Source organism: Parambassis ranga, chromosome 3 (genome assembly GCF_900634625.1).
Source record: "Parambassis ranga chromosome 3, fParRan2.1, whole genome shotgun sequence".
Lineage (NCBI taxonomy): Eukaryota > Metazoa > Chordata > Actinopteri > Ambassidae > Parambassis > Parambassis ranga.
In genome coordinates this window covers 17,118,571-17,141,335 of record NC_041024.1, presented here as the reverse complement: position 1 = coordinate 17,141,335, position 22,765 = coordinate 17,118,571, and the positions used below count along the sequence as shown (strand labels likewise).

General features: G+C 43.5%; 1 protein-coding gene across 6 annotated transcripts in view; it reads right to left on the bottom strand.

Moving 5' to 3' along the window:
• The window catches only part of chd9 (chromodomain helicase DNA binding protein 9), a 56,055-nt gene extending 33,758 nt beyond the window's left edge, over positions 1-22,297 (bottom strand). For 4 of the 6 annotated variants that reach the window (XM_028402435.1, XM_028402436.1, XM_028402437.1 and 1 more), the window contains exons 1-3: positions 22,077-22,297; positions 17,438-19,109; positions 2,892-3,304 (exon numbers count right to left, since the gene is read on the bottom strand). In XM_028402435.1, coding sequence (XP_028258236.1) covers positions 2,892-3,304; positions 17,438-19,006 — 1,982 coding nt within the window. In that variant the 5' untranslated portion in view covers positions 19,007-19,109; positions 22,077-22,297. Of the gene's footprint in view, positions 1-2,891; positions 3,305-5,235; positions 5,435-13,858; positions 13,901-17,437; positions 19,110-22,076 lie in introns of those variants that run through there. The other 2 variants (XM_028402441.1, XM_028402440.1) reach the window with 2 other exon arrangements.
• Between the last annotated feature and the right edge of the window lie 468 nt (positions 22,298-22,765).

Here is a 22,765-nt window from a genome sequence, read left to right as displayed (position 1 = left end):
TAAACGTATCGCGGATTCTCAGCTGAGTGGAATTCTTTCCAATATCTGCTGGAGGAGACTTCGCTGTTGTAATGTTTCCTATGTTGCTGTGGAGTCCGTAAATAAAGATCGGAGTTCATTCATTTGATACGAGCAAAAATTCAGTTACTATGGCAACAACCAACGCGCCACGCTTCACCTAATGCATGTCGCGGCACTATATACAGCTGTAGTGTAGTGTAGTGTTGTGTCCTCGTTGCGCTTTCTTCGGCTTTCTTCGTGCTCGGGCTTATGGTGACAGACGTTGAACTTATGTTAGGAACGTGCTGCTCCGCATTATTTAACTGAACACCACTGCCTTCCACCATTATTGTTATTGTGGACTCACATGTGCGCGGGTGATGGTGAGAGTACGCCGCACACAAAAATGCGTCATCATGACGAGGCACTAATCGCCGTAATCGATAAGTGGCAAATATTAATCGATTACAGTTTTTCTGACGATTAATTGCACACGATACGATTTTGCACAAGCCTACTGTGTATACAAGATCAAGGTACAACTCAGGCTGCCTTTCATTTTGCGAACTTGTCTTTACATATAGCCGCCAACAACCGAGCTAATGAGGGGAGGGCCTTGACAGCGGGTACACAGAGGTAAGGGTCCAAGGGTACAAAACAGTGCCACACATATGTAGCCTTAATGCAAGGTCATTCCTATAGATTTTGTGTTAGAAAAAATCCATAATCAAGATGAGAATGTTATCACAAATTCACCAAAGCAGTCACTCCTCCTATATTAATGGTTTACAGAAGAGCGTTGCTCGTTTGGTTCCTAAGTTCATTCTGCTATGCTACAAAGCTTCATTCTGTCTACCCAGACATAGGTGTATGTCGTGTTTACATCACAGTGCCATGAGCCAGTGACAGATCATGTTCTGACTTTTCATAATTCAAGGCCTGGACCTGCCTGGCCAAGTGCAACTGGACTCGATGGATTTGTTACCTAATAAGTAACACAATACTAGTTTTAACAAAATGAATCATGCATGTATTTAGAAAAATGTGTTTAATGGGGAATTCACATTCAACTTTAGAGATTTCTTTTGAGTCCTGCCATTATTAAGAAAAGCACTTCTAAAAAACGATCTGCTCCACATGGCCTCTTTTTTGTTTTCTAATTAGTAGAAAAGTAAAAGCTCCATTAGCAGGAAGATTTTCTGAGCCATGAATCTTCACACCTTGGATGAAATATTCACACACACCCACAAGCCTCTTGTCATATACAGACAGCTATACGTCATTGCTACGTTTGCACCAAGGGCCTGAAGGTTTAAACCTCCCAACAAAGGAAGACAGAGCATTACATTCACTGTATCCAAATGTAGCATTCCTGCAGCACACATTGGTAGCCAGGGACAAAGTTGTCACACTAGTTTAAAAGGTCATAGACTAAATGAATATAAACTGAAGCTGTCAGCATCATCATACCAAGATGACATGGTTTGACTTGAGACAATATTTGGCTCTATAGGCAGGCCCTGTTGTCTACACCCATTGGTTTCACATGTAGGCCAAGTATGGTTACTTGGGTTACACAGCCTATTAGCTGAACAACAACGATTGTTATCTGTGACACATTTGAATGACAGGCTGTGGACAAATTATTAGCTGCCCTTCAAGTTTTAGATCGCATCAGATTAAATGCAGATGGTTTCACGGATGCAAGGTAGGTAGAATGAAGAAAAGATAAAGATCTGGATGTGCACTGAGTAAAAACAAGCCAGACTAAAGCCTCCTGATCTTGTGTATCAAAGATAAATAACATGATCAAATGGAATTTTAATTTAATCACAACTGAGCTTGTTCAGAGATGATAGCTGATCAACCGTCCCTTAGCTAATTAAACACCAGAGTTACTGAGAACAACACCAGGCGGATGCCTCCACCTAAAACTGAGAAACTTGTAGTACTGTATCACCATGACTGATGCCTCCATCGTCTCACTACTCTCCTAAATATCAGCACTGCCACAACTTTCTCATTATCACACCAGCAAAATTCATTATGCTTTCCGACCTCTGCCTGGCTCATCTAATTATTAATCAACACAGTTGCCAGCCAGATATTATTGTTGACCATTGTCAGTCTTTTTTCACACTAGGTCTCAGAAATACAGGCCTTCAGGGTGTGAATGTAAAATGCTATTTTCCCAGCTGCACAATCTGACATTAACTTCTTTAAACATCCCGTTTCCTTCGTCCCCTCTGCCTCTGCATTCACATCTGCAGCAAGTGATATTTTAATAGCTTGTGCTGGGTGTGGTTTATAGCTACACACTGCTTGTAGCATATAGCAGTTAAACAGGGGGAGGGGGAAATAGAACGTGGATTACAGTATCTATACATCAGCACTACTTGCCTAAACATACTAAGCAGCACTGTCTCACATGTAAATGCAGTCTTTGTTTGCTCCTCCCATGTCTATGCTGATGATGGAGCCCGGTTTATTGTTATAGCATGCAGTAAATTCTGTTGAACTTTGAGCTTCCATCTTGGCAACCCCAGACAGAAAATGTATGCTAGTAAAAATGTAGCTGCAAAAAAAAACATCAACCAGTACACAAGCAGGTGAAATCAGTAAAGCAAAGTGCTGCAACCTAACCTCACATATGGTGGTTACAGCTTTTCAGCAGTGACATTTTTTTGATATATCATTCATATTAAAATGAATCCTGTGCAGTTTGTGTCCGTGTAAAGCTCTAAATATAATGTGGTATACTACAGAATTACCCATTAACAGGGAGAGTTCACTGAAGCTTATGATAATCTACAGCCAATTAGGACAAGGTAGTTAGAAATGAGATCAAAGCTCTAATGAGTAGATTATTTTGCGGAGCCGTGACTACATACCCGATCTTGGCCTTCTGCTTGGACTTGGAGGAGGGAACAATGCATGCCTTCCTACAGGCCTTCTCCTTTGGCCGTGCCTTGCCATTTCCTTTGTGCTCCCGGTCACGGTGGGCCTTGTACTGTGATGAAGAGCTGGGGAAGCTCTCCGGGCTCATAACCCGGGGGATGTTCTTCTCCCCTCGCTGCCTGGCCTTTGCAATAGCCTCTGATATTATCCTATTGGCTTTCTCCTGCTTGTCCTGTGGAGTTGAATCCATCTGATGGTGTGTCCTCCTAGGCACCCTCTTCTCCGACGAGGAGCTGGACGACGATGAAGACGAAGAGGAAGAGGAGGAGGAGGATGATGAGCTGCTCTTCATTGGGGGACTGAGGACCCGCACCTGGCTATTGGGACCATTAGCGTTCTTCCGAGGCTAAGGATAGAATAGAGAGAATATTTAGTGTTTACTATTACAATGCTCACCATGTGGCTGAAGGCACATAACTGTTGATAATGTGTCTTCAGCACCCTAAACATATTGCATTTCTTCTCATATACCGAAGATGTACCAAATAAGGTATTTTGACACCAGGTTGAACATTACTCACACCTACATGCTATGGTTTATACGCTTTGTTATACAAAAAAATATCATCGTTTTCATCATATGAAACAGCGGCTGCTACAAAGCTTCGATCAGATCTACTAAGTCTTTATTTCCCCTACAGAAAATGGTGCCAGCACATGTAGATGCTATTTCACTGTACAGTAAGAAGATGACTGTAGTGGTTAAATGTGAAACATGGGCTGAGAAGGAATACACTGGAAAACAACTACTTTTCACTGTGATGCTGCACTGTGACCAACTCATTCAGAAAAACACAACCTTCTGGTGGCAGTGTGAGAAACACTGAAAGCAGAGCTTGTAGCTGTCCCCATCAAAGATAGAGGGGGTGGGGGGAGGACCTGAGTCACTCTGCATGATGCTCTCTTCAACTCTTGGCCTCCTACCTAACTCTACAAGAAGACATCCAGCGTGAGAAAAGGCCAGTGTTTCCTACCACGAATCTGTTTAGATCAAGTGGAGAGGAACGGGTAACTTCAAATATCTAACACACAACTCTTTTGGGTAAGGTACAATATTCAAAGTCAGAGTAACACACTGGAGCTATTTAGCAGGTTACACAGAGAGCCTTGCAGACATAAATAATCCAGCCTGCCTGATACATGATAATATGTGAATAATAGATGGCGTGACTGCGGTTATGCCTACACAAGTGCCTTGTGGTGGGCCTTGAGCCCAGCAGAGAGGGAACCCATAAATGGATGACCTAATCTAAAAATGTATTGCGTATGCCTACATGGCCCTGGCGCGGCTGGTTGCTTTTTTCCACACTGCTAGCTAAATAAAGGGAATTAGCTTGAACCTCTCTGACAAAGTGGGGGGAGGGCACTAAATAACCAGCAATTCATTTGGAAGGAAGTGGGGAAAAACACATACACACAAGAGCTGCATTATGATATTCACGTGTGCGACGCTGCTGAGGCTGTTAGGAAGAAATTTACTGGATCATGCTGGAATGTTCTCATTCAAGTTAAAGTAAAAAAAAAGAGAGGGAGGAGTAAAAAGTAATGCTTAAGAGCGGAAGAACATGAGCGCTCATGAAAAACGTAGCAAGAGGAAGAAAAAAATATAAAAACAGACCTTCTATCAGAGAGAGGGAGAGAGTGAGGGAGAGAGAGAAAAGATAAAATGCACCAAAACTGAGAGCACTGCAGCTGTGTAATACATCTATAAATAACTGAAATTACAGCCTGCCAGCACTGCAGTGATTTCAATCTCTCGAGCAGCACGGAGTCCCATGAAAACGGCGGGGACCATTACAGCCGATGAAAAGGTAGAGTAAGCTCCATTTGGGCCGGACACCGTTCCCTCGCTCCCACCTCCCTCCCACCCCCTCATTTCCACATGTAGTGAGCTCTTGTGTGACTGACAGGCTCAACTCATAGAGGACACACTGTCTCACACACACACAGACAACAACGTACACACATCATACACAGTACATAAACTACAGAGGAGGTCAGCCTGGAGAGCACAATTCAAAGGTGACTGGAAAAGTGCTGCATAAAATGAAAAAAAGGGGATGGGGAAGAGAAAACACTGTATGTCTGTTATGCCTTGATAAGCTTTAGAACAGAAAAGCAAATGAGTGTGGAGGGAAGGGGAAAAAGCAGCAATGAGTTCAAGATGGCGGCAGTGCAGCATGAGCCAGTAGCAGAGGAGGTTGTTCAGTTCCTGCCGGCCCCTCCTCCCTCCCCCTCGTCCCTCCTCCCGCCCAGCTCTCAGAGCAGCTCACTTACCCTTCCTCTTGGCCTCTTCACTGTAGACATGGTGTTTTTTTTCCTTCCTCTTTCCTCCCCCTCTCCAACCGGCTAACAAAAGCCTTGCCCTTTCGCCGGGTTTTTTCTCTCTCCGTTGCTCACTCACACTTTCTCTTACAAACACACTCACTCTTTTCCTCTCTACAATCGCTTTTTTCCCCTCACTCTTCCACTGAGCCGTGTGTCCCCCCCTCCCCTCCCTCTCTCCTCGCTTGCCTCCCCTCCTCCTTCCCGGTCAGCTCTTCTCTTCAGGCAGTGTGAGAGCACTGTAGCTGTTCCGTCTCCTCCTCCCCCAGCGGGCAGGGCTCAAGAGGAGCGCATGGGAGCTCTCTCACTCTCTCTTTCTCTCTCACCCTCGTTTGTCTCTTCACAGGGTGATGAGGGAGCAGCGCTGTTGGTGGTAGAGGAGGTGCGTGGCAGTCCAGGAAGCACTCATTCTGCTGCTGCGTGCTGCTCTGCTGTCGTCCGGCTTCACCCAAGTCTCCCTCACTCTCTCTCTGAGCGTGTGTGTCAGAGTTGCCTTCCCCTGCCTCCTCTCTCCTCCCCTCTCATTGATTCTTCTTTCCGCCTGCCTTTCGTGTGAGCTCTCAGTGCCTCTTCAAGCCTTCTCCCTTGTATTTCTTGTTCTTGTTCGGTCTTTCCGCTTTGCTGTTTCTTTTTCAACACCTCTCCTCGTCTTCTTCGCCACGCAGGATAAGGTAGGTTACTCCTTTTTTTACCCTTTTAAAAGGTTTTTGTCTAATCTTGCTTGCTTCTTTGGCTGATTGTTTTTTCCTCCTTTTTCCCCACTTATCTTTTTCCTTGGTCTCCCTTGCTGCCCTCCCGTCTCCCTGGCTGGGGCGTGTATGGTGAGCTCCAGAATCTGGCAGGCAGCACGGCGGAAAATGAAAGCACAAAGCAGCAAAATGCATCAGCATGAATATTAGAGATGTCGTTAAAACCCAGACTCGTTTTTCTCTCTCTCTCTTGCTCTCTCTCACTCTCTCTCTCTCTCTCTCTCTCTCTCTCTCTCTCTCTCTTTGTAAGGAAGTAGGCCAGCAGATGGTGCTAGCAGTTATTACATTAACTTTCACAACTTAACCCCCAAAGTACTGGATTTCTCCAATGTCACAAATTGTCAGCCTCATAGATTTTTGTGTCACTGCCAGTGACATGCTTATTTGTTTATGAAATGTTGTCATCAAAAAGAACTAATAAACAAATTAATTTAGGCTAGAAAACAAAACATGCCCCTGTTACAAATTACAAAGTTGCAAAGAAGTCAAGGAAAGCAGAGTATGTCTGGTACACACAGCCTGCACTGTCTCCAGTGGTGACTTCAGGCATTTTACGGGGTCAAGGTCAGGTCACCCTGCTATGACTTGGGAAAAAAAGAAGGGAAGTTGGGATGTGTCCAAGACATGCAGCTCTTCCTGTGAGCCAGAGGAAATCTTGTAGTGTGAGAGGGCCTTTCAGGGAACTCCTGACAGCACAATGCATGGGGCCATGTGCACCGGCTGGCACATGGTATTGGGAATTATTCAGAGACACATGGCTGGCCAGGAGCCAGGTACAGTACTCAGCACTGCTGGGTCAGGCCTGAGAGACTGACAGATACCCCATCAGCTTTTTCTTTGCAGACTGCATTTACTGTGCAAATTCAGCTACACAAAGTGAGATGTGAGGTGCCAATCCATGAAGGGATTTATTTGTGATGCCATGTTTCAGATTAGTTGTTCTGATCTAAGTTGTGCCAGATCTAACATGTCTAAAACCTAAAGCACAAAATTGTGTGTTTTTTATATAAGCCTGTTATAATTAGACTTAATTTTGGATGCATGCTGACCAGAGACAACACTAACCTTCACTACACTACTTTAACTTTATTCAATTAAAGCGTGAAATATGTGGGCGAGTGTGCGTAGGTTACATGCTGTACAGATAACCTAAATAAAGTTCTGCGTATCTAACCAACTGGAACAGTGTGGATAGCCTTATTTTCTACATATGTGTGTGTGTAAGTGGGGGGACAAGGTTGTTGGTGTGATAGTACCACTAAAACTTCTGTCAGCAACCTCTGTGGTTTGCAATGTTTTACATCTCTCAGCTTTACATCTCACATAGAGACAGAGGGAACTGCCATGTGTAAGTAGCAATGTCTGCCTTTTCCAAGTGTGTAGCAGAACAGCAATGGATCAATCTGCCAAACCAGGCCTTGGAGTTTGGACTTTAAAGCAGACCACATGCTTATTAGGAGCAGAACAACAACATCCTCTCCAAGCTAAACAAATCCATTGTCAGATAATGCCCATCAGGGTACAGACTGGGGATCAGGCAGCTATACACACAACCACAGTGCAATGGGTTTAAATTCACAGAGGAGACTGGCCCAATAATTCCAACTAAATGGTTAAAATGAAAACAGTCACATGTCACAAACTGCCTTTCATTACTGTGTCTGCCATACAATGAAACTTACTTATGCCACATAACAACATGATCAACCTTTCCACTGAAAAAGATGAAAGAATGAAAAATGCTTTAAAAAGCCTAAATCAAAAATCTTCCTGTGAAACTCGAATAGGTAACTGGAAGAGATGAACAGTTTATTGAAGGGAGACAGATGAGTCTGAATAACACCTTAATTTAAAACACAAATACACTATACACTGCTGTCAGTCATATAAAAACATGGTTTCTTTACTGGCTGATTTTGTCAAAACAAGATAAGTAAGAGGAAAAAGAGTGAGCGTCAACAACATACACATGCTTCAACGGTCACATGGCATGAAGCCACAGCTCCTTGGCAACTAGACAGTTAATATGCAAACAAGCCTGGCAGCTCTGTGTGAAGGGGAGTGGCTTCCTTTTAGGACAGAAGAGGGAGGGGAGAGGAAGAGGAGGGGAGGGGAGTAGAGGAAGGGGAGGGGAACAGCAGAGCTAGTGAAAGGAAGCGGGTGGGAAAAAAGTGTGTGTGTGTGTGTGTGTGTGTGTGTGTGTGTGTGTGTGTGTGTGTGTGTGTGTGTGTGTGTGCTTGTGCGTGTGTGTGTGTGCTTGTGCGTGTGCACAGAGAGGTAGGGTGGCTGCAGAGGCACAGGTGTCTGTCTCTGAACACTCCATTACTCCCTCATCAAAGGGCCTGTATTAGTGTGCCACAGCTCTCATCTCGTGCCTGTACCACCGTGAGAGTCTCCGCTAACTCACCATTAGGGAAATGAGAGCTGAGAGCAAGCAGAGCGCTGGCTGAAAATGACAAGATGGCTAGACTTCATAGCCTACAGCTAGCTGCTGCTTCTCATACACAGAGATGAAGTGTTCACCAGCTGGAATATAATGTCACTGTTTTAATGACAAACTGATTTGTGCTGCATTGAATGGCAAAAAGGTTCCTGGATTCATTATGCACTGTGGCATACAACACATATTCTATTATGTGGGTAATGGCTGTGTCAGCTTTTAAATTTCACAGTAAAGGATGAAGACACTGATTGGTGCAGAAGACGCTGCTTGCAATGGGTGATAACCCTGATGTCACAGTTTCCACTTTGTTCAGTCCTCAGTTTGGACATTTTTCTGTTTAGCCTAAACATCCATCCATTTTCTTAACCCACTTTATCCTGTACAACAGGGTCATGGGGGGCTGGAGCCTATCAATGGGCAAGAGGCAGGATACACCCCGGAGAGGTCACCAGTCAATCGCAGGGCTTGTTTAGCCAAAACATTTCTGTGCTTATTGTTTACATAAAGTCACTTTTTGTATTTATGATAAGTAAAGTAAAATAAGTAATGTGTGGATCTAATGTTTTCAGCTTGCATATCTTCTTTGTTCAGCAACCAATAATCATTGAATAGACATAAAAACAGATTCATACCAATTCTGAATATATAGTACATGAGGGATTAAAAATATGATCTACAATATTCAAATATCAGTATTTAGGATTCGATACAATGGTGTTTATTAGTACCCTGTGGTTACTTGTTAAAGTGAGTATATGAGTGAAACAGCCACACATCTGACTTAATCTGCATTGTGATTTGTCACAAATGCAAAACATATACATTACAGGTTAGAATAAGCTGATGTACCCCCCACTGTGGCAGGTAAACTGAGCATGTTTACATGCCACTATACAAAATCACTTGTTTGTCAGGGGCTAATTTCCAATCCTGCTCATAACTGAATCAATTAATAGACCATATTCTCCTACAATTACTACTTCACAAGTAAATTGTCTCTCACAGTTTCATGATTAATGTCCAGTGGTTTGTCATCTACTACTTAGCATTTATATTAATGATAGAGTAAAAGTGTTTTTTAATGTGTAAGACAATGCGTGTATCTAAAAGGCATTTAATCAGTCTTCAAATTAAAAGGCTATGGTAAACATACACAAAAAAATGTTTTTTAACAGTCAGGTTTGTCAGTAACACTAAGGCCACATCCACAGAGACAAAGCCGTTTTTGTTTCAAAAACATTTTCCGTAAAGATGGCATCGTTTCAGTAAATGTGTCCACGCGTATCCACTGAAAACACTGTAATTCATATGTCAGGCCTGTGATTGGCGCTGTAACGCTACCACAAACGCCAAAAACAGAAAAGAAGACATGTGGCATGCGCACAAATCTTATGCGATGTAGCGGAACAGGAGATTTGTTGTAAAAGCAATAACAAGTTCAGTAGTTTGCGGGTTAAGGGTGAGGTGGGGGTGTGGCATCATCATTTTTAAAAAAAGGTGCATATTGGGCGTGCACACGGAAACATGAAAATGTCCAAGTTTCAAAAGTTAGCATTTTCGAGCTACTAAAGAGCGGATCAGAGTAGATGAAACAATATAAAGATAAAAAATACGCAAGAATACACATTGTTTCTGACCCACAAAGAAGCCCTGTTAACACATGTCACACCTTTGGAGTCCTGCTAATGACACCTATGACTAAAAGGCCAGATTGAAGCCAACTTGCAGTGTGAGGAGGTAGCAGGGCTGATGCATAAAGAGACATGATGCATAGTATCACTTCTTCAACCAATTAAATACAGTTTCATGCTTTAATGATCATTTATTCAGGGTCAAGAGTAAGAGAAACAGGGCTGAGCATTCTTCTCTCTGGAGAAGCTGCTAAAAGTACAGCATTGTATTTTTACTATAGTCTGGCCTTGTGCACAGTCAAAGGATAATAACATCCTTGCGATAAATAAGCACGTTCTGCAACAGTATGCAGCTGGTAACGGTGAATTAACAAGGGATGCTGGATAGTTTCTTGAATGTAATAACCACACCTCTGGACATTTAAATATGTATTAAGGCTCATTTAAAAAAGAACTGCTACAAGATGTGTCCATGTGCATGAATCTGTCAGATATTTATAGACAACACATTTTGTTAAAGGGACCATGATCCTACAGACGAACAGAAAAAAAACGTATATACAAACACCCTTTTTTTCACCTTGCGCACACACACACACACATCCCCATTGCTAAAAGAAAGGCCTGTGGTTGCTGACAGTTCCATGTAAAGTGTCACAGGTGTTATGCTGGTAATTGTCATCTACCTATGACCGATCTGAACACTAGGGGGTGAATGTTGAGGCAGAGCAGGAATTAAAGGTAAAGGGAAATGATATCTAGAATCACCTTCATGTGAGATGGCGTTCAGCAGTGATATTCATATCAACACCAACAATCCCTTTCCCAGACAGGTAGCACTATAAAAATAAATAATACATTTGTAAATGTATTAAAGAACACACAATGAATAAGGACCACACAGACAGCAACAAAACACCTTGTGGCCTAGCGTCTGTTTTGTGTCTGGGTTTGCTTTGGCTTTCTCATGGTGCTCATTTTCTCCCTGATCCCTGAAAACACACACACACACAATCACAGCAGTGACATGGGTTTGTGGGTTGTGCAGAATACAGATCCTCGGCCTGGCTCGATGTCAATCAAGCCCAATGACTGCAAAGAGCCGGCTGTGATTCTAACTAGGGCATCTGCCCTTCTTGCATCTTCAAGTGTCAGCACAGAGGGAAGTCGCTCAGCAACATTTAAGATGATATTTTAAGGGCTAGGCCTGTGTGCATGCACTGGTGAGCATGAGTCAAAATGAAAACAGGAGGCCATCGGTCCATAGAGGGACGCACCTCACAATTAGAAGTAAGGTCCCTGAATTTACATTACAGGTGTGCCAATGTGAATTTTTACCCCATCAAACACAAAACTCACCACTATAAATGTAGCCAATATATAATTAATGTATTTATCAAATATTGTCAGTACTGCCTGTCCTGGTAAACTCCTTCAAACGTCAGCAGATGCATGATGCAGTTTCACACATATAGCAGATTTCCTTGCTGGAATCACAAGATTAAACAAAAAAACTAAAAACAAACTGCTTAGCCAGACTTTCTTCCCCTTGACATTTAAAATTAAAAGTGACCCCACAACTAGTATCCACAAAAGTCACTCTTTACACAACTATGAATGATATTATCATTAATACAAAAAAATTCCTGTTACTGTTTCAGCTTTGACCTAAGGAGGCCTATAAAAAAGGAGATGTTTTTTGGTTTCTTGTCAAATGTTTCCTGGTTCCCAGATCTCCACAACTACTTTGATAAGAGTCATTGTAATGGCCAGACATAACAACAAGACATCACATTGCAACAATTCATACAGAAACCACATGGACTCTCAAATTAAAAAAATCTAAGATAAAAATGATATTTGACTCTTCATGGAGGGAACAGCAAAATCTTCTCTTCACCAGGAAGTGAATTTTGAAGGTGCTGCCTTATTCGTCCTCCTGGGAGGAATCAAATACATTTTGCATACTGAACAGCCCACAGTTTTCCTGTACATGATGCGTCACTAGCAGTACTGTGGACAACCTTCTTTATAGCTGTTTTTTGACTGTGGTTGTTCTGAGTAATGATGTGGTGCTCTCTAAATAAGAGGTGGCACAGCAGGTCAGACACCAGGCAGTGAAGTGAAGCTGAACGGTGCAAAACAAGCAAGCCGGATGATGCCATTCATTAATGGGAACATCGGTGCAAACTGAAGAGCGGAGCTGAGAGGAGGTCCTTTAGGATGCCAGAGAGAGAGAGAGAGAGCCAGACAGAGGAAGAGGAAAGGAGAGGGGGAGGCAGGGATGAGGTGGAAGGGGATTCAGCAAGGGGCTTACTGCCAGACCTTTACAACTCCTTCATTATTGAAGCAGTGCAAAGGAAGAGCAGGGCCAATGCCTGCGTAAAGAGGGACACACACAGAGGCAACTATATAGGCATGCACACGCTAGGCAGTGCGGGTGTGTAGTCGACCTGCAGCCTTCAGGATTGATGAAGTGGGGATTCCCCCAGTTCATCAAATCCTGAAGCACACAAAATCCTCAGAATTAATGCAAGGGCTCAGGTGAATGTTCTTCTTCACAGATTTATTTGGACATTACACTGGCCTGGTACTCAAGAAAAAAACTAGTCTGACAGATTCCGATATTTAAATTTACAAACAGCTCCTCCTCTGGATTCCATCTTTCGGTTTCGCTTTCCTTATTGACTACATGATCCATGTTTGGAAGAATCTATTTTGTCCTTTATCCACACAACGTTTAGTGTCCCACTGGCTGCCATACAACCTTTTTCTGAGCAAGTAAAGTCAAAAAGGACTTTTGTTCATTTTTTTCATTAGGTGATATGGGCAGCAGTCTGGCTATCAGTTGTCTGTAACACTTATAAAATAAGATTATTAATATCAGATGTTGTTCTGCATAGGAACAATGGCATTAAGAGGGGTCTACATGGCTGCAATACAGCACAATCTCCTATGAACAATGTCGATTGTAATTTAAATTTACCATGAGCCTGTACAATGGCAAAATAGGCTGGCTCACTATACAATGAGCAATTAAAGATTATTTACATCGTGTTTTAACACAAATTGAGGAATTGAGGTCATATACAGTTTTACTCAATAAACAAAGTCTCAACTTACAGCATCAGCACCCATGGCAACTAATAACTTCCTACGGACACAAAACTGCTGAAGTTACAAATCAGTAACCAGTGAGCCAACCGTCATCTCTGTGAACAATGTAACTGACATTTTGTTCTGTCAAAGTCAAATCTTGACTCATACCTGAAGGACAGCCCTAACTAGCCCTACTCTAACTTTATTTTACTTAAAACTAGTTTTACTTCCTCATTCCCACCCTTGAACAACAAGATTACAACCATTGTGTCAGGTGTAAACAAGGACAAAAGGGTCATTCTGCCTTCAGATCTTCTAATTTACCCTGTTTCTTCTTTGATTTTAATGCTGTCTTCTCAAGACATAGTCTTTCTATGCTCAGAGACATTGAGGCAGCTAAACCTTCATCTCTGCCAGTCAAAGGTTAACACGAGTTCAAGGAGGTTACCTCACGTCACAAGTGAACAGCAAAAGCCCTGCATTCCAGTCACATACACAGACTAAAAAAACCTCCACATTTGACCGGTGGGCAAACACTCGCCCACCCATCACCCCTGACAAATATTCAAAGCCATTTAATCCCCAGAGAAGAAGGCAAAAGAGAGTAGAAAGGAAGAAAAGCTGCATAAAAAGAGCATACTTTAAATTCAGACCTACTGTGCAGTTGGGCCTGGAAGTGTTCCCACATGCTCCTGATACACTCAAGCCAAGTACAACCCCCTTCTCCCTGTCCACTCCTCCTCCACTGAGCCCTCCCTTTCTACAGCAAAGACTGCCTGACTTCCTGTTTACCTCTGACCCTTAGTTACTCCCGCCCCTGCCCTTGTCTGGCAGGCCTCCAAACAGACAGGGCGATCCGGCTCAATGAAACAGACACAGCGCTTCACAGAATGCGCAAGTGAGTGAGACAGTAAGAGAAAGACAGAGAGACAGGGAGGTGAGAGACAGGAAAAGGGAGGCAGCAACAGAGAGATAGAGCAAGGAGAAGAACAGGCTGTGTATGGACATTGGGGGAGGTGTTTAGAGAAAGCATGTGAATAAGGCAGCCTATCACAGAAGCAGCAGGTTTCCCTGGAGTGTGAGTGTGCAAAATGTTCTTGCATGTATGTGTCTGTGGCGTGTGTGGGTGGGTGAAGGGAGAGAGCTGGGGTGATCCATGGTGTCAAGTTTCAGGACTGATTATGGCATTGCCTGTCCAGCTGGGTAGGTTGTTTGGCTGGGAGTTACATAAACCTCACAGAGGTCAGGAAGCAACAAAGCTAGCATGTCACACACAACCCATGCCAACCTACACACATACGTGTGGTTGCTTACTGGCAACACAACTCAACACATATATGCCAGGCAGAGAGGGGAAGGAAGCAATACAGAGTCAGGTAATAAATCTAGAGAAGTGATGCAGACAGGCAGCAAGCAGGCACCTGCTCGGTGTCACTGCCGGGGGGCCTGCAGTGGCTACAGCAGCCTAGGCCATCACTATCTATCAGTCTTTACTTCCATCTCAATTTTTTCCATCACAGGAGCCATATTTAAAGTCTCTGCTACAAATATAAAAAATACAAAGCAACTCATTAAAGCGACAAAGGTGACATATCACATATACACATCACAACATGCCTACGTATTTACCACAACAATAAAATTATTGTATTATACAACATGGGAAACACCTGACTCCACAATAAAGAGGGACTTAACGGCAACCTTTTTCTTCCAGTTTAAGTCTGTTTCTTTTTTCTACATGTTTTTTCAAGCTGTATATAATGTATAACATTTTAGGGCAAAAGTTTTTCTTTTTGGCTTTTAGGAATAGTCTAATTTGCGACCATAAATAACTATATCGAATCTAAAGATGCATGTGAACTGTGATCAAGAACTCAATAAAGACACATTTAAAAAAAAAACAACCACAACTACATGTTCAAAGTAAAAAAATAAGTGTGCAACTTAACGTTCAACATCAAAGACCTCGACAAAGCCTCAAACAATTGCTCAGTCTACGTCACAGCAATAGCAGAGGTCTGTTTAAAAATGAATTTTAAAAAATCATGTTAACCTTAATGCAAAAGGAAAAAGATTGAACTCAAGCACAGTAGTGTCTCGCAACACCTCACGGCACTGTCTTTATTTAAGCTTTCAAAAATAACACCTGGAAAAAATGGGAGGAGAATAACCTGATCTGTTGCAGCTTACAAATCTTGCATGCTGAAACTGAAACAGCAGGACAGTGAAGACTTACAGCCTTACTAGTCATACCTTAGATTTGTATACCCCTCCTTACCCACCTGACTAGCCATGGCATAAAGACTGACTGCTGATGTGGACACAAATAACTATTACTGGTCTCTGTAAAGTTAAAATAGCTCCTTAAAGGAGTTTACAAATTTTGTCAAAGTGATTTGATGGCAGCAAGTGTCAGTTCCACAGATGTATTCATTTTTAAAAATCAAATTCCAACATGACCTAAGACATGTCTTAACTCTATTTACTCTCTGATTATGAAAACCTGGGACAATTATCCAATCCTGAAGCCTGGGTGCTCACCACAGCTGCAGCTGACCATTACAAGCATTGGAAATCCTAATTAGCCACATTCACTGCGGGGGAGTGAAGACTGGGCAGCTATCCCCTGATGCCTTGCCTGTTCAGCAAACACACTATCAGCAGGCTCTTCACACATCAGTGCACATGAATAGCACAGTCAGCCTGTAAGCATCAACACAGGGCTGGATGTTGACACAGACAGGGAGAGGCTCGTTCATATGGCTGTGGTTCATGGCCCCATTTCAATCAAGGACCTTTGGAGAAGAGCAAATGGCCTGCGTGAATGAGCTCTGGTTTAGGCAGACCACCAGTTCTGATCTGTCACCTGCTGCCTGTTGGGGAGTAGTAGAGCTACTCAAACTACAAGTTGTGTTTTGTCTCTGGGGCATAAATTCCATTTCAGAAGAGGGGGAACATAATGGGTCTGTTATCAGTATGAGGACCCTAGAGGTTTAAATGAATTACTCAAACAGGTACTGTACAATAGTAGTCATTTGTGTGTTTACTACCGTGGGGTAAGTACACTGAAAATGTTGGGTTTGAACAATAATGTCAAACAACTCTTATGTCTTATCAATGGCAATGAGATCTGCTTGGTAAGCAGTGGATGACAGAAAACACACAGGCTCTTGATACTAATGTATGAACTGTCCACATGCGTATTTGGCCTTCAACAAAACAAGTTCAAATGTCCTGGTATTCACAATTCTGAAATCTGTTGCTTTGGCAGCTGGTTATGTGTCACTCCAGGCCAGGAGGCTGTGTGGATGCTGCTAAGTTACTAGCCAACTGAGGTCCAGGAACCGCCTGAAGCCTGTTACAGCCAGCTAATGCATTCTCCCAACCTCCCCCTCTGCTTCTCTTTTCTCTCTCTCCCTGTCTCTTTCCCTCTCTTTCTTTCCTAAGCTCTCCTTCTTTTTCCGTGAACTACTGCCCTCTCCATCTCTCAACCCCCTCCCCCCTCTCTCATGTGCTAACCACTCTTCTTCACTATGCTCTTTTCCTACCACTGGCTCTCTCACACGTGCACATGCGCTCACGCACAGAGACACACAGAAACTGTGGCAGCTACCACAACAGCCTGCAACCTCCCCCCACACTCCAGCGAGTCAGTGTGCAAGTGCCTCTGGCTTGCCCTGACCCACATCTTGATATAGCCCTAAGTATGCTTACAGCTAAGTCCTGAAGACACTCCTGCCACTCTTAGCCTAATCAGGCCTGACCTGCTGTCGGCACACTGGGCAGATAGACAGGCCAGGCTGGACTGACCATTATCATTTTCAGAAGGCTTTCAGACTGTCCTCAGTACCACCAATCCACCTTCCCCCACTCCAGGACTGATTGCAGGTTTTCTACTAGACAAGCACATGTTCTATCTGGGATCCTTAGTTAAACATTACACGAGTGACTGGATTCTGTGCAAAGATAATAGTCAGAAGAATACATAAATGTTGTCAATGCCAAAAAAGCATCTACATATGCATTATATAACACATGGCATTTTCAGATCATATGAATCTTAAATCTCCTCAGTAATCATAACTGAAAATAAATCGGTTTTAGGTGGCCAGGTTGTATAGTTATGAAGTGTAATAAAGAGATAGAGATCTCAGGGTTTTGGTTTGCTATAGAATGGTAACAAGCAAGATCCTTTATAGCTTTAGAGAAGCAACAGAATAAAACATTACCTGCTCTTCCTTGTATTCAATAGGAGGTGGATTCCTGTACTCATGTCCCTTCTCCTGTCTGGAATCGGCCCAAGAACAGTTGGATTCTTCCTGTTGCCTAAAAGCATCCTCCAGCTGGGGCAGTAGGTCAGGCAGGAGGTCAGGGGGTTCCAGGCTGTCCAAGTCTTCATCTTGAGTGTCTGATGTCAGGAGACTGTCTCCCAAAGCTTGGTATCCATTAGTGTTGACAACCGCACAGCTCTGAGTCTGCTCTGAGGGCAGGTGGCTGGCAGTGCTTGGATAGCAGCTCATTGATTCACCAAACATATTAGATGACTTGCGATTTCCCTGGGTTTCTCCAGAGCAACGGAGAGCTCGGAAAGGACATTCCTCTGCCTGACTAACCGGGGTCCTAGTGTGCTGCTGACCTAGTGCCGTGGATGAGAACTGACATGCTGTCCCTGATAGCTCAGGCACTGTAGAAGTGAGCTGTGCAGTGGTGGTGGGCCTTGATATTGAGGCTGAGGACAAAGACTGCTGACTGAGACTGGGTATTTCTGGCTCCCCTGGGTAGGCAGGATACTGAGCTGGTTGGTAAGCATTGGCAGAACTGACAGAGCATGTGGGCATGGAGTGAACCATAGATGAAGAATGCATGGGGAAGGATAAGTTAGAGTCTTCCTGTGCTGATCCAGAGAAGGCTTGACCTCCTCTGACCAACTGGTAGTTACCCTGCTGCTGCAGTGTTTGCAAGCAAGTCCCACTCAGAGAAGCATTTTGACTTTCCAAGTAAGATTTGCTTTGGAGAGCCCTTGGATGGAACTGGGGTTCTCTAGTAGTTAGTTGATGTTGGACCTGCTGCTGAGTATGGTGAATTTGCTGTTGGCTGTTGGATTGACCTCTCTGGTGAAAGGAGAAATTGTGATGCTGCTGTTGTTGCAGGGATACTGCCTGTGTGTTAATTTGTTGGTGCTGGTTTAACAGCTGTTGGTGATGAGTTTGCTGTTGCAGCTGCTGTTGTCTCATTCTGTGCTGCTGCTCCTGTTGTTGACGGTGACAGTGGTGTTGCTGTTGCTGCTGGGCTTGTTGTCTCACACAAAGTTGCTGGTTGTGCAGTTGCTGCTGTTGATGACATAGCTGTTGCTGCTGATGTTGCTGTTGTTGAGATAAGGCATGGTACATATTCCCATTCTGGTCCTGGTTGCTCCAGATTGGACTGCTGTTGTTACAAAACAGCCCATTGGCTTGATGTACTTGACTCATGGGAGGATTGTGGTACTGACCATGCTGCTCTGCAGTCATGCCACCAGCTGTGCTTCGAGAACCTGAAAATCCCTGGCCCATCGGATTCTGTGCCTTTATGCCAATGTAATGACCCATGGGCTGACTGTAAGTGGGCATGGCCTGTTGGGTAGAAACCGATGTCATCATGTCTTGATGCTTCGCTGGGCCAATAGGCTCCACCTGAAGGGGTTCAAAGTCAGCACTGAGGTTTAGCTCATCCACAAGCGATGGTCCTGAGGGGAAACCCTCCTCATCCAGCCCTTCCAAACCTCCAACAAAGAGGTTGGGGTCATCAAAGAAGTCCATAGTGGAGGCTGGGAATGATTGGAGCCTTTGGAGCTCTACTGGATCCAAATAGGTCCCAATGGGCCTGTTTACTGGGCTAAAGCATGTCCAAGATAATGTGCACCTGCCAAAAAATAAAGGTATTTAAATATAACATTAATACTGGTTGAGGTTTCACTCAGTAAATATGCTAATACAAGCTACTCATAATACAACACAAACTTCATCACAGATGATGACTTAAGTACATTTCAATATGTATAAAAACATTTAATAATGTGGGCAAAGGCTGGGTCAAATTTAGTAGTTTTATATCAACACTGCCTTTCATGTGTGCAGCAAGGCAGCTGGTGCAAACCAACCGCCAGCCACCAGCAGGTGCATCTTCCTGTACCCCCACCTTTCTCTCTCTCTCTCACACACACGCACACACACACACACCACCAAAAAAGCCGCCTGCCCTGTTACTGCAGAATGTGCAGGAGGTGCAGACAGCTGATAGAATTTCAACAGCTCAGGACAGAAGCAGAGGAGGCCCTTTGAGCATGTGCATGTGTGTTCTGCAACCACAGACCAGCGGAAGATGACAGAAATGTATCCAGGTCGGTCATTTTATGCTAACTTGCATATTATCCACACAAAACACAGACATTTCTTAACAGTTTGAGGTATGTATGTAGGTTTGTTTTTTCAGTAACTTCTTTAATAAAAACAATTTATTGTGCTAGGGGCTAACACCTTTCTCAATCAACAGTCTACTGAACAGTCTGCAATATTACAACTATAGTCAGAAAAACAAAAGCACTATGAGCCAATATCTAGACTAATTTTTCCCTCCCTTTAAACCAAAATAGCCCTTGGAGGCCTGCTTTACTCATACCACCACATTAAAAAGTACAATAAGTACATTGACTATTTCTATCCCTACTGATTCTATTTTACTCATTTATTAAACATATCCACCCAGGTAAGATAAGCTGCAAGTCAATTATGGAGCTTAAGCTAACCTGCATGTGTTAAAACTGTGAGAGACAACATGGACCTGTGGAAGATCTATAATAAAAAAAAGATCTTTTAGATTTTTTAAAATCTTATGGATGGACTGCTACCATTATAACCAGAAAATCTGTTGACAACAGAGGCATGATGATAAAATGCTGCTGGTTATATTGCATTAGTGCTTCTTGGTACCTAATTATGACGTGCACAATCCAAAACAATTCATACCAAACAACAATTACTATACCCATATCCTGTCAATCCTGTCTCTTAAGATACTTAACTCTAAAACAGAAAGCAAACTTACCTTCAGAAAACTGCAACAGTTTACTAGTATTATCACAACATTTCGTGTCATGCCTCGCTGTTACGCAAACAAGCTCATCACTCTCCCTACCAACCACCAGGTCCAAATAAAAATCTATTCACACAGGCATGAAGCCATTCCTGTTTTCAATTTGTACATCAGCTTTTCAGTTACATGTTCAATGAAGAATCATATCACAATCCCAGCTTAAGTTTGTCCTTGTCACCGCTCTCCTCTTTAGACTCCTTTATTCATAAGAAACATACACAGATGATTTCTCCCATACTACCAACATGGGATTCAAGAGGAATGTGGAACGACTACCACCAACACTGTTACACCCTCTTTAATCCAAACAAAAGTTGTTGTTTTTTTCTGAAACTGTCACAAAAATAAACAGCGTAGATGAAGTGCTCTGAGTCAAAACCCAAATGTTGCTTGGCAGACAGCTTCTTGCTGTCATGTGAAGTAATTCAGAGATATGGCTCAAGCATAGCTGAAAACTGATGTAAATTCAAATTTTAATTTCAGATTAAGACAAAATTGCAAGAACTAGATGTTAATTTCAAGGTTGGAAAACACACATGCATTTCTTAAGATATCCCATGAATCAGAGCAGCATATTCTGCAGCTGCTGCTACCCTTTAAACACCACCCATCTGGCCCTGAGGCACAGGCCAGGCCCCTCCGCTGCTTTCCAGCTGTTTCCTTCATAATCGTGACGTTGTAAGCGCCATCCAGGCACGTGCAGCTCATGCCCAATATCAACAAGGTCTGTGTGCCTGTGGAAAGGTGTACTTTTTCACACCAATGTTAATCAAACAGCGTCAAACCAAGATTAAAGATAACGCGATTTTAGAAGACCTTTACGGTGAATAAAAAATGTAGTTGAAAAGACTTCGTCCTCATTGTAACAGTGTTATAATGAATGGGTTGGTTATATATTTGCTGTGTCCCCAAAGGTTTCACAAAGACTCTTTCAAAGCTCCGAGCTCACCTCTGAAGTGAGCATCCTCCTCTCCATCTTCCCCCAGAAATGGCTTCACCTCCTGCGAGCGCGGTGTTTGATAAGCCAGCGAGGCGGCAACGTGTTTGTGCTACTTTAAGCACAACTACACGCCGAGGGGAACCCGCATGAATGCACGTGGTACGGTTGTTTTACGTTTAAAATTGTTGCCCCGGCCGGTCGAGACGGCCACACGTGCTCCACGTCGGATTCAAAAGGTGTCGTGACGTTGTTCACTGAAGAAGACCAGAAGGAGGAAAAGGAGGGGGTGAGGAGGAGGAGGAGGCCGGAGATGGATGGAGAGAGGTCGTCAATGATGGTGTCCGTGATAAAAACAGGTTACTAGTTTTACACCTTTCACTGACTTTCAGCGCGAATAAAACTGTGCTGGCACAGTTAGCACTCCATATTCCTGCGCGGTGCTGACTGGTCGCTGTCAGTTCAGGACCACCATGACCACGAACCATCGAGGGCACTACTTTAATAGTGTGCTCAGGCGCGTTTTAATTCACACGACAAACTCTGAAAAACTACGATTACATTTGCTGTTTTATATTCGCGGTTCAAGAAATCGTTCAAGTTTGGAAACTCATCAGTCTTGTTTCAACCGGAAAGATAGACACCCAGCTATAGGCGGTGTGTCATCAGACAGCTGAGGCGACCGTCACTGACTGACTGACTGTCCGAAATTTGACAGCTCCTACAGCCTGAATGAAACGGAAAGCTTCGAGTTCAGACTGTTTAAGAAAAAAATCACCAAAACAAGTGTCATTTCTCACCTGAAACGATTAACAAATCGCGACTCCAGACGCCAGTGTAGACAGAGTGATATCGGCGAAGTTGTGGCTGTGTTGTTAGTTGTACTCCTGCTGGCGACCACGGCGCAGCGGCTCTGCTGCTGCTGCTGACGTGACGGTGATAACACTGTATTTGCATATTAGTAACTCTCTCTGTGATTGGACCACTGGCAGTTTGATACAAAGTCACCTCTCCATGTAAAATTAAACAGCGCTTCCTCCAGTAGGAGAACTTAAGGGACGCTGACCCCCAACTAGCCCCAGAAAGCTGCTGATTAGATCATATAATCATTTGTAAAGTCGCCTTGTTGACAGAGCCCATAAGATGGCCGCGTCTAAGCCAGAGCCAATCAGGAGAGGTTTTACATTCGCACATGGAGCGGAGTCCCTCCTCAGACGGAACGTGACAGGAGTGGGAGAGCTACTCTCCACTGTGGGGACATACCGTCCTCTGGTGGCAGCCTGAGTGAAATACCGCCCTGGATGAGAATACTCGTATTTGGACTTTATGAACAGTTTAAGGTCCTGCTAAAGGTCGGTATTACCCTGCGTCTGTGACGATCCTCTCACAGCTGGACAGGTGTGAACGCTGCCAGGACGCATTGAGATATGATACTAAATGGAATTGGACAAAATGCAAATTTGAGCTGAAGTTCTTGGCTTTTATCTGT